At 48.2% G+C, this 12,539-nt stretch overlaps 1 protein-coding gene across 2 annotated transcripts in view; it reads left to right on the top strand.

The window, feature by feature from the left end:
* LOC132379400 (solute carrier family 2, facilitated glucose transporter member 5-like) overlaps nucleotides 1–12,539 on the top strand; it is a 71,859-nt gene that overhangs the window by 19,162 nt on the left and 40,158 nt on the right. Inside the window, exons 2-5 of one of the 2 annotated variants that reach the window (XM_059947201.1) lie at nucleotides 1,532–1,630; nucleotides 3,849–4,009; nucleotides 5,914–6,038; nucleotides 7,166–7,311. In XM_059947201.1, coding sequence (XP_059803184.1) covers nucleotides 1,532–1,630; nucleotides 3,849–4,009; nucleotides 5,914–6,038; nucleotides 7,166–7,311 — 531 coding nt within the window. The remainder of the gene's footprint in view (nucleotides 1–1,531; nucleotides 1,631–3,848; nucleotides 4,010–5,913; nucleotides 6,039–7,165; nucleotides 7,312–12,539) is intronic. The other variant, XM_059947202.1, reaches the window with a different exon arrangement.

Genomic DNA, 12,539 nt, shown 5'->3' with positions numbered 1-12,539 from the left:
ATGCCTACCCCACCATACTGACACCCTCACACCTATTTCCCCCACCCCTGGCCTTGTAGACCTGAGCAACAGGCAGGAAGTTACAATTTCTGGTAACTGAGGCTGTCATTTTGCTGATGACACCACTGCCGATGGCAGAATTTCAGATGGTGAAAGGAGGTGTACAGGAGCGAGATACAGGCGGCCCCCGTTTTTCGAACGTTCTCTTTACGACAGCTCGCTGTTATGGAAGACCTACATTAGTACCTGTTTTCGCTAACTAAAGAGGATTTTCGCTTTTACAAAAGATGCCCGCTTTATACGTGCTTACCTCGAGAAAGACTACCATGACCGTGAAGCCTTGTGTGAGCAGTTGTGTGCGCGTGTGTGTACGTGCCGATTTTTTTTCTCTCCAAATCAATTTTGGCTCGCTGTCTTCCCAATTCTAAGTGAAACTACACCGTACATACAATATTTCTACTTTATATAGGCTGTATATTTATCATATCATTCCTGCTTTTACTATATGTTCGTGTTATTTTAGGTTTTGTGTTTTATTTGGTTTGATCTGGTAGGTTATCTTTTGGGTTTGGGAACGCTCAAAAATGTTTCCCATGTGAATTAATGGTAATTGCTTCTTCGCTTGACGACGTGTTGGCTTTCAGAGAAACACTCTACTTTCGGATAGCAGGGGAGCCTGTCGATCAGCTGGTGGAGTGGTGTCACAACAATAACCTTGCACAACCTCGGTAAGACCAAGGAATTGATTGTAGACTTCAGGAAGGGCAAGTCAAGGGAACAAAGTTCAAAGCTGAAAGTAAATTTTATTATCAGAGTACATCCCACATACAACTCCAAAGTTCACGCCAGTCCTCATCGAGGGGGTCGGCGCTGAAACGGGTGGACAGTTCCAAGTTCCTGGGTGGCAACATCCCAGGTGATCTCTCCTGTGCCCAACATATTGATGCAATCATGAAGAAGGCCGCGCCGTAATTTTATAAGATTCCGCATGTCACCAAAGACTCTCACAAGTTTCAACAGATGTGCTGGGGGGAGCATTCTGACCGGTCGCTTCACCGTCTGGTTTGTGGGGGGGGGGGTCCACTGCACCGGATTGGAAAATGTTGTGGAGGGGTTGTAAACTCAAGAGGTTCCATCATGGGCATTCACTTCCCCATCATCGAGGACATTTTCAAAAAGCAATGCCTCATTATTAAGGACCCTCACTACCCAGGACATGCCCTCTTCTCATTGCTGCCATCAACAGGAGGCACAGGAGCCTGAAATCCATGTTTTAGAAACAGCGTCTTCCCCTCTGCCATCAGATTTTTGAATGGTCAGTGAGCCCATGCTCTCATTTTCATCACATTTCTTGTAATTTATAAACTATTTTATGTACTGCACTGTGCTGCTCCACAGGACTACAAATGTCACGATCTATGTCAGAGATAATGAATCTGATTCTGAGAGGGCCCTGTTCCAGCGCCGCCTTCCGGAATGTTCCTTGTCTGGGTGTTGTACTGTAACTGCTCCTATGTTTCTGCCTGCACAGCACCTGACGTGGACCCTCCTGGCTGCTGCCACCCTCACCTCCTTCGGCTCCTCCATGCTGTACGGCTACAACCTGGCAGTGGTGAACTCACCCACCCAGGTAAGGTGCCAGGTCACTCCCGGCTACACACCCCCTCTGAGCACTCCCCCTCAGCCACGATGACATTCCCTAAAAGGGAAGATGGCAGAAAACAGGGAATTACAAGCCAGTTACCTTACACCCAGGATCAAGACAGGGTTAGAAGCCGCTGTTAAGATGATATCAAGGGTTAATAAGAACATAAGAAATAGGAGCAGGTGTAGGCCATCCGGCCCATCGATCCTGCCCCACCATTCAATAAAATCATGGCTGATCTGTCCATAAACTCAGCTCCATCTACCTGCCTTTCCCCATAACCCTTAATTCCCTTACTATGTAAAAATCTATCTAACTGTTCCTTAAATATATTTAGTGAGGAAACCTTAACTGCTTCTCTGGGCAGAGAATTCCACAGATTCACCACTCTGTGGGGGAGAAACAGTCTCTCATCATCTCCGTCTTAAATCTTCTCCCCTGAACCTTGAGGCAATGACCCCTAGTTCTAGTCTCACCTACCAATAGAAACAACTTTCCTACTTCTATCTTATCCATCCCTTTCAAAATTTTGTTTGTTTCTATAAGATCCCCTCTCATTCTTCTGAATTCCAGAAAGTATAGTCCCAGGTGACTCAATCGCTCCTCATAGGTTAACCCCTTCATCCCTGGAATCAACCTGGTGAACCTCCTCGGCACTGCCTCCAAAGCCAGAAGATCCTTCCTCAGGTATGGAGACCAGAACTGAACACAGTACTTCAGGTGCGGCCTCACCAGTACTCCGTATAATTGCAGCATGACCTCCCTGCTCTTGAATTCAATCCCTCTAGCAATGAAGGCCAATATTCCTGACGAAGGGTCTCGGCCTGAAACGTTGACTACTCTTTTCAACAGATGCTGCCCGACCTGCTGAGTTCATCCAGTTTGTTGTACGTGTTGCTTTGACCCCAGCATCTGCAGTGCACTTCGTGTCCAACATTTCATTTGCTGCCTTAATAACCTGTTGCACCTGCAAGCCAACTTTTTGCGATTCATGAACAAGCACTCCCAAGTCCCTCTGCACAACAGCATGCTGCAATCTTTCACCATTTACATAATAACCTGATGTAGATTGGGAGTCCGTTTCGCCAAACATCTACACTCCGTCCACCAGAACGAACGGGATCTCCCAATGGCCACCCATTTTAATTCCAATTCCCATTCCCATTCCAATATGTCCATCCATGGTCTCCTCCACCCTTGTGATGAGGCCACGCTTAGTTTGGAGGAACAACACCTTGTACTCCATTTGGGTAGCCGCCAACCTGATGGCATGAATATCATTTCTCCAACTTTCTGTAATGCCCCCTCCCCCCTCTCTTTCCCTCTCTCACCTTATCTCCTTGCCCACCCATCACCCCCTCTGTCTGCCTTTTCTTTCTTCCATGGCTTTCTGTCTCTTTCACCAATCAACTTCCCAGCTCTTCATCCCTCCCCCTCCACGTTACACATATCACCTTGTGATTCTCTTTTCTTCCTTCCCCCCCCCCCCCACCCCACCTTTCAAATCTGCTCCTCAGCTTTGTTTCTCCAGTCCTGCCGAAGGGTTTCGGCCCGAAATGTCGACTGTACTCTTTTCCTAGATGCTGCCTGGCCTGCTGAGTTCCTCCAGCATTTTGTGGGTGTTGCTGTATGAGATGGGGATTAGGGTTGTGCCGGTTCGTTCAAGATGAAGCGAAGTAGCTGTTCCTGTACCTGGTGGTGTGGCCTCTTTCTCTTCCCACAGACGCTGTCTGACCTATTGTGTATTTTCCAACATTCTCTGTTTTTACTGGTGACAGAATGCTGGAAAAGTGAATACAAAATTCGGAAGGTAATGCTTCAGTTACTTGGGGCATGATGAGAACACGTCTGCAGTTTAAATATGTGAGAAGTAGTTCAGAGAAAGGTTACTTAGGGTGTGTGAGTATTCTTACCAAAGGCTGTAGAATCTTGTATCTTCTGGAATTCTGAAGAGTGAGATGAAATGATTGAAACATAAAATCTTGAGTGGTTTAGATAGGGAAAATATTATAGGAGAAGCCAGGAGGTGGAGAGGGAAAATAAAAATGTCATGATCAAATGCCGCAGCAGACTCGATGGGCCGAATGGCCTAGAGCGATTTGTTTGCCTTCTGGTCGAGCTGTGCCATTGGCCATTGGGTGCTCTTTCCCAGCACCCTCTGCCTGTCCGGCCTGATTACTCACGTTGCATTGTGCGTCCACAGTACATCAAAGATTTCTACAATGACACAGCCCTGGAGCGCTACAACCTGACCATGAGTGCCGACGACCTGGTGCTGCTCTATTCGGCCACGGTCTCCGTCTTCGCTGTGGGTGGGATGTTTGGTGCCTTCCTCGTCGGCCTGCTGGTCTCCAAGCTGGGTCAGTAAGTATCCGGGCCGCCAGCTGATGCTGCACACCCAGATTCAGATCACGTACACCAGGGTGCAATGGAGCCCCTTGCTCGCACAGCAATCAGTGCAAAAACACATCAAGTGTAAAACAACAGAATGGTCCAAATCAGAATGCCCGAGTGTCTCTAATGACCACAATGGAGGGTATGAGACCACCGGTGTCTCCACCCATATCCCATCACATCCTGTAAGACCATAAGACAAAGGAGCAGAATTAGCCTATTCGGCCCATCGAGACTGCTCCACCATTCGATCATCATAATGCGCTTTTTTGAACGTAGATGAGAGCGATCACGGTCTTGACCGTGATTGTTCTTGGCAAATTTTCCTACAGAAGTGGCTTGTCGTTGCCTTCTTCGTAAAGGCCCCAGTCATTATCAATACTCTTCAGAGATTGTCTGCCTGGCGTCAGTGGTGGCATAACCAGGGCTTGTGGTCTGCACCGGCTGCCCATCCCACCATCCACCAGCGGCTCCCATGGCTTTCCGTGACCCTGATCGGGGGGGGGGGGGGGGGCTCTGCAGGCGCTACACCTTGCCCGGGGGACCTGCAGGCTAGGAGTGGGAAGGGGCGCCTTGCACCTCCTCTGTGAGGGACATATCTCCATCCTGCTACCTTCCGGCCATGGCTGATTCATTTTCCCTCTCAACCCCATTCTGCCTTCTCCCCGTAACCTTTAACACCCTGACTAATCCAGAGCCGATCAATCTCTGCTTTAAATATCCCAATGACTTGGGCTCCACAGCCACAGACTCACCAGCCTCTGACTGAAGAAATTCCTCCCCTTCTCCATTCTAAAGGGACACCCCTCTATTCTGAGGCTGTGCCCTCAGGTCCGAGGCTCTCCCACTCCATGACCACTCTGTCTAGGTTCTATCCTCACCGCTTCTTTAGGCTGGTCTCTTTCAGCAAGCGAGCTCTGAATCCAAGTCACACACCTGAAGCCTTTGAATTTGCTCCCTGAATCTTCATTCCTCTCTTCTTTGAGGATTCTTGAAGCCTCCTACATTGAAGGAATTTGGGACACCTGGTACTGTATCCCTTCAGGAGACTGAGGGCCGATCTCACTAAGTGTCTCATGATCTCACTACCCCTCTATTTTCCACGTACCTCACTATTTTGCTTTACTAATTTACTTCATGCTTCCTTTTCCTCACATGGTCTGTACACACCAGCTATGTGGTGAAAAAGGCACCACTGCAGCACTTTCACCTCAGACGGCTGAGCAAGTTTGGTATGGGCCCCCAAATCCTAAGAACTTTCTACAGGGGCAGAATTGAGAGCACCCTGACTGGCTGCATCACTGCCTGGTATGGGAACTGTACCTCCCTCAATCGCAGGACTCTGCAGAGAGTGGTGCAGACAGCCCAGCGCATCTGTAGTTGTGAACTTCCCACTATTCAGGACATCTACAAAGACAGGCGTGTAAAAAGGGCCTGAATGATTACTGGGGACCTGAGTCACCCCATCACAATCTATTCCACCTACTGCCATCCGGGAAACGGTACTGTAGCATAAAAGCCAGGACCAACAGAGTCCGGGATAGCTTCTTCCACCAGACTGATTAACTCACGCTGATTTGTGTGTATTTCTATGTTACATTGACTGTTCTATTTATTATAAGTTGTTATAAATTACTAGGATTGCACACTTAGATAGAGACATAACGTAAAGATTTTTGCTCCTCATGGATGTGAAGGATGTAAGAAATAAAGACAATTCAATGCAATTCCATTGTAATTTACAGTGATTTTAATGAATTGCATTGCACTGCTGCCACAGAACACCAGTTTCATGACATGTGCCAGTGGTATTCATTCTGACTGAATCCTGCTTCACGCACGGAGCTCTGACCATGCCTTCTGCTCACTGGCAGGAAGGGCACGCTGATGTACAGCACGGTCCTGGTGTTCCTGGCCGGGCTGCTGATGGGGCTCAGCAGGCTACTGCGCTCTCCGGAAATGGTGATCCTGGGGCGCTTCATGACCGGAATCCACTCGGGTAAGCGGGGAGTACGCCATTCGTCCGCGCTTGCAGGAGGAATCATCCCCACCTTGCAAGGAGGAGGGAGTGTGAGGGAAAAGGAAGGGGGGGGAGAGAGAGAGGAGAGGGAGAGAGACAGGGAAAGAAGACTGTTACAGGGGAAAAAGAAGCAGACAGGAAGGGAGACTGTGAGGGCACAGAGGGAGGGAAGAGAGCAGTAACGACAGTGAGAGAGATGAGATAAAAGTTAAAGTCTGTCCCAAGTCTTATAGGCTCATCAGGTCAGTGCTTATGCCGGTTTCTGTGGTGTGATGCAACTGAGAGTATGAGACCCCCCCCCCCCCCAGATAGGATGCCATCTATCGCGAGGTTAACCCCCAGCATTTTGCTGGTACCCATTTTCAGCTGGGTGGACTGGAGCAGTGTGTGGTTAAGTGCCTTGCTCAAGCACACAACACATTGCCTCAGCTGGGGCTCAAACTCACCACCTTCAGATCGTTAGTCCAACGCCTTAACCACTTGGCCACATGCCACACGAGAGAGATGAGGGAAGGTAGATAATGATGCTGAGAATGTATCAGAGGATAAAATTAAAGGGAGGTGGAGAGATGCACACATTGAAGGGTGGGAGACATCAAGTCAAGTCAAATTTATTTATTTATAAAGCACATTTAAGAACAACCCATGTTGACCAAAGTGCTGTACAAACCATCACAAGTAGCTAAAATCACAGATACAAGAATCACAGACATATAATGGGGTTCAGGTGATTCTCGAGGGATGGAAGATGGGAGGCAGGTGAAGGGGAAGGGGCTTACACAGTGGATGAAGGGGAGGCTCAGAAGGAGCAGGCAAACTGAAAATTATAAACACAAGAGATCCTGCAGATGCTGGAAATCCAGAGCAACACACAAAAACGCTGGAGGAGCTCAGCAGGTCAGGCAGCATCAATGGAGTGGAATAAATGATGAGCAAATCAGGCCGAGACCCTTCTTCAATTCTGGTGAAGGGTCTTGGCCTGATAAGTCGACTGTTTATTCCTTTCCATTGATGCTGCCTGACCTGTTGTGCTCCACCAGCGTTTCGTGCGTGTAACAGACTAGAACGGCGCCCTGTTGGAACCTGACACCTCTCTCTGTCTGCAGGTATCTCACTCAGCGTTGTACCAATGTACTTAGGAGAAATTGCCCCCAAAAACCTGCGGGGGTTCCTGGGCTTAATCCCCACCATCTTCATCTGCCTGGGCATTTTTGCTGCCCAGGTTCTGGGTCTGCGGGAAGTGATGGGAGAGGTAAGCAATCGGCTCTCTCGCCCCGTGGTCGGAGTTCCGAATCCAGGAAATCCACGGACTGCTGGAGCAAGGCCAGGCTCTGGGCAGTTTAGACCCCTGATAATGTTTTGTAAAGGGCTCCTAAAGAGCTGGGGACCCTGCAGTGAGCGACTCATTGCTTGACATCCCAAGGGCTTCCTGCTGTCTCCTGGAGAAGAGGTTTGTGACGGAACACCCCCCACTCGCCTGGGTGAGTGTGGCCTACGACTATCAAGAAGGTGGACACCATCGGGACAATGTAATGGTCCAATCAGCACCTCATCCACCTCCACCCTCCCAAGTACTCCCTCCCTCCACCACCAGAGGCTGCTTGCAGTTACTCACCCAGGCTATGCCAACAGCCTCACCCAAAACCCACCGGCTCCACTGCTGGGAAAGGCAGGAACAGGGGACACTGCCCACCACCCCCCCCATTCCCACAGGTTCACTCCCCATCTCACCAGCCTGATTTGGGATTACTGTACATCTCCACTGGAAATGGGTCTAAACCCTAGGACCCACTGCACGACAGCTCCGTGGGAGCGACTTCACCAGAAGGCAGCTCGCCCATCCTCAAGTCCGGTCAGGGTGGGCAATAAATTCTGGTCTTGCCACCAGTGCGCAGATCCTGAAAATGCGTAGGTGAGATAAGCTGACCCTGGGCACGTATCTGTACGCAGTCCTATCCAGAGTACAATGAGTGGGTAGGATTCGGTCACTGCGAAGTGCAATGCCAGCCCCGAGTGCCGTCGGTAGCACAGAGCGTTGTACGGTACAGCACAGGAACCCACTCCATCTCTCCGGCGGGCTTGCCTAAGATGCTGTTCTGTAGCTGGGTGTTCGTTCCAGAAGCTCCTGGAAGGATTTGCCCCATTAATGGCACTACATAAGTGCAAGGTATAGTTGAGATTCAGCAGCGGGTAGCGTGCTGCACACTCCCGAGATCCGCTAATGAACCAGTCGCTTTCCAAGCTCACTGTGCAGCCCCTTTATGCCCAGACTCCCCCTCACTGGCACGGTTTCCCTACCCACCCATCCACACATTCCCTCCTTCTCTCAGACTTCCGGCCTCAGCAGGAATTTCCTTCAATCTTCCCTTTAATCATTTTCCTTCTCTCATTTTTTCTCCTTCTGCCATTTGTATTACTTCTTTAGTTTCCTTTTCATTCTTTCTCTTTAATTTTTTCCTTTCTGTTTTTCTTTCTATTTTCTTTGTATTGTTTGATCTTTCTATCCACTCTTTCTCTCACTTCCCCCTTTCTCAACCTTTCTCACTCTTTCCCCAATCCCCAACTCTTTCTGTCTTTCTCACACACATTCTCCCATTGTTCTCCTCTGTCCCTACTCTCTCTTTCTTAATCATTCTCTCTATCTTTCTCAACCTTTCTCACTCTTTCCCTCCCTCCACCCTTTCTAACTCTCCCTATCCACCTCTCTGCCCATCTAAATCACTATCTATACATCTCTCCCTATCCATCCACATTTATCTATACATCTCTCTCTCCTCTGTCTCTATCTATTGATCTCTCTCTATCAATCTGTCTCTCTCTCCTTCTACACCCCTCTCTCCCCTCCACCCTTTACCCCACCTTTCTCCCCTTCTACAACCCCACTACCCCTGCTGCTCCACCCTCTCTCCTACCCCCTCCTATTATGTTTTGTAACTCCAGATCTGATCATAAGCCCTGGGATAAATGAGTGTACTTCACTCTCCTTTTAGTGAGGTGAGCACCTGTGACGCGGTGGCATAATGACGTATGCCATTCACGTACTTCTACATATAACCCATAATGAGTTATTTAAACAAACCAGGATGCGTAATCAAACAATATATTTTCAATAAAATACTACTGAAATGTTAAGTACATAACACTCCCCCGTTTAGCTATAAACTCTAACTCAGTATAGAATTATCTCAACTATACACACAATATACTATATACAGGCATCCACAGCTTAGTAAATTTTAAATAGTCCCATTCAGGCCTACAGATTTAATCGCTGTGGAAGATTTATTACTCTTGTGGGATAATGTCTTCCCTGACTGGGGTGGGGGGGTCACCCTGCTTGGCAGGTGAGACTTGAGGCTGCGAAACAATCGCAGGTTCTGGGGCCTCCTCCATGGTGGTTGTAGGAGTTCACTCTAGGACTGCAGGAAGTGGCTCTGACAGCTGCCAACACATTTCTCCTCTTTAAAAATTGACTCTGCTCCCCCTCAGCGGAGTCTCCAGATGACACAGTTTCCAGCGTGTAGCGGAGTGGTCCAGTGACACTCTTAGTTTGTTCGAGTGCCCACTTCTGATCATAGCTGCAGTCCCTCGCCAAGACTGTTTTACCAGGAATGAAACATCAAACCTCCTCGTTGGAGGAACCCTCAGTTTGCCTCAGCCCTTTGAGACTTGGGGGGGGGGGGGGCGAGGGACGACCCAGGGACAGCACAGCTGCTGAGTTGTTGGTTGCGGAGGGTGCCGCGTCGCGGCATGCAAGGAAGAAATTGGCGAGTGTCTGTTTCCGTGTCAGTGTAGCGTGTTCCGACGTTGCTCACGGTGCGTTCTTTTGGCACTGGACAAACCTTTCCACCAGGCCATGTGTAGCTGGGTGATACGGTGCAGATGCAATATGCCTCAGTCCATTCAGTTTTCAGGAATGACTGAAACTGTTCCGAACAAACTGTGGTCCGTTGTCACTGACTAAGTGTTCTGGAACACAAGTCTTTGAGAAGAGGCTTCTCAGCACATCGGCAGAGTGTGAGGCTGTGGTGGAGGCTGTTGGGAACACCTGGCCACTTTGTAGCTGCATCTACTGCTACCAAGAAGTTTGTGCCCAAGAATGGTCCGGCAGAATCAACACGAATCCTCTGCCAGGGCAATGCTGGCCATTCCCAGAGACGAAAAGGCACCGCTCCTGGCATCTTCTGGATGTGCTAGCATTCCAACCAGTGCATGGCAGACCACCAGACAAAGCTTTGAGCTAACGTTTTCATCTCAGCCACGCCTAAGTGACCAGCATGTAGCTCCTCCAGTACTTTGGGCCTCAGCTTTGATTGGACAACATCCCCGAATCCCCACTTGAGGAAAACTCCCGTCAAGAGCCGGTTCATCCCGGTGCTGGTATAACTGGGATAGCTGGAGCTTTTGCTGCACGTTCCAACCATTTGGTGGAGCCATGTAGACCTGAGACCAGTCTTTTTTGGTTTTCCTTTGGAACATCTGCTGTTATACTAAGATTTTGGATTTGCATTGGGGAGAATACATCAAGAGAAGTGTTCTTTTTGTAATTTTTTTTTTAGATATTTCCTTTTCCAAAGGTAAATGGAACAATCCACCAGCATTTCCATGATTAGTCGTCTTTGTGAATTCGATCTTGTAACTGTGTTCTTTAAGACAGAGGGCCAATCTCTGCATTCCTTTTGCTGCTGTCTGTGGAACACCTTTCTCTGGATTGAAAATGGACACTGGTGGGTTATGATCAGTAAAAAGGGTAAACTCCCTCCCATTCAGGTACTGGTTGAAAAGTTTTACACCCCAAGCCAGACTCAAGGTCTCTTCCATCAATCTGTGCATAACTTTTCTCTGTAGCAGTAAGGGAACATGAAGCAAAGGCTACAGGGTGTTTACTTCTATCATTCCTAATATGTGACTCGGCTGCACCTATTCCATAAGGCAAGGTATCACAGACAAGCTTCTCTGGATGATGTGGATCACAATGTGTGAGTCTGACATCACCATTTCCTTTGCCTTTCTGAAAGACACCTCACACTACTTTGTCCATTGTTGTTTTTTCCCAGTCTGAGTCAAGGGGTGGAGCACAGTAGCCAGGAATTGTTATAGTATTTGACAAATCCTAATAAGGACTACACCTGTGACAAGATCTTTGATCTTTGGCCATGAGACGTACGTGAGTGTGTGCGTGTGTGCATGTGCGTGTGTGTTGTGCCAGAGCGCATAATCTTCTAATCTATTTAACACTTTCTTGAGGTTTTGGAGACGTCCCTTGACATCCTCACTGGTAACAATGATGTCTTGCAGGTAATTCTGTGTGCCTGTGCAGCCTTACTGCATCCAGTCCATTGCTTTCTGCAAGAGTACAGGTACAGATGCTAATGGTGAGAAACACTTTGGACTCTTCTTCCACCTCCATCTGCAGGTAGGCTTCAGCTAATTCCATTTTGCTGAAGTGTTTTCCTCCAGAAAGGTTTGCAAAGATGACCTCTATCCTGGGCGGAGGGTATCGAACCACTTTCAGTCCTGGGTTGATGGTGACCTTAAAATCACCACAGATCCTGACAGACCCATTTTTCTTGGTTACTGGGACCACTGCCATTGCCCACGGGCTCTATTCAACTTTGGAAAGAATTTCTTCAGCCTCCATATGATCTACCTCAGTGGCTATTTTATCATGGATGGTATTACGAACTGGATGGGCTATGTAAAACATGGGTGAGGCATTTTTATCTACCTTTCATATGTTTGAGTGTTCCAATGGCATGCTTGAACACTGCTGTGGCATCGTCTGGTGCCTTTCTCAAGTCACTTTCAGCCGACTCTACTACAGGGGATGTGTATGCAAATAGCGGATGTGTATGCAAATAGCGGATGTGTATGCAAATAAGTTGGAGTTGTCTCAGCCTATCACAGCCACACGTTGCTGTCCATCCTGCTTTTAACACATACAAGTCCAATGTAGCTTGTTGGTGGTTGTATTTCATTGTTGCAAGTGTCATTTCCCACAGGAGGCATCTTTCCCCAGTATAAGTTTGGATATCTGTGGGCTTCAGTTTAGTATCTTTGAAACGCCATTCAAACTCATTTTGTGGAATGACTGGAACAGCTGAGCCAGTGTCCAATTCCATTTTAATCAACTTTTCATTCACTTCTGGTGTAAGCCGTATTGCTTGTCTCTTGTTAATTTTCACTTTGTAAATCTCAAGGCTACTCTGCCCTGGTCACTCTCATCATTATCAGATTTGTCATCAACAGCATGCAGATCAGTGCGCTTTTTGGAACTGCAACTTGACTTTATCATCTTCTCTCCCCTGTGTAATCAATTTATTTTTGTCTGCCCGGCATGCGCTTTGTACGTGTCCTCCTCCGTTGCATTTTCTGCAAGTTTTGCCTCTGAAGCTGTATTGGTCTGGTGTATGTGAGCCCCTGCCACAATGGTAACATACTTCGTTCGGCCTGGCTGCTTTCTGTTTAGATACTGCTATT

This window comes from Hypanus sabinus, chromosome 22 (genome assembly GCF_030144855.1).
Source record: "Hypanus sabinus isolate sHypSab1 chromosome 22, sHypSab1.hap1, whole genome shotgun sequence".
NCBI lineage: Eukaryota > Metazoa > Chordata > Chondrichthyes > Myliobatiformes > Dasyatidae > Hypanus > Hypanus sabinus.
Note: the sequence above shows the minus strand (reverse complement) of the source record. Positions and strands in the feature narration are given on the sequence as shown.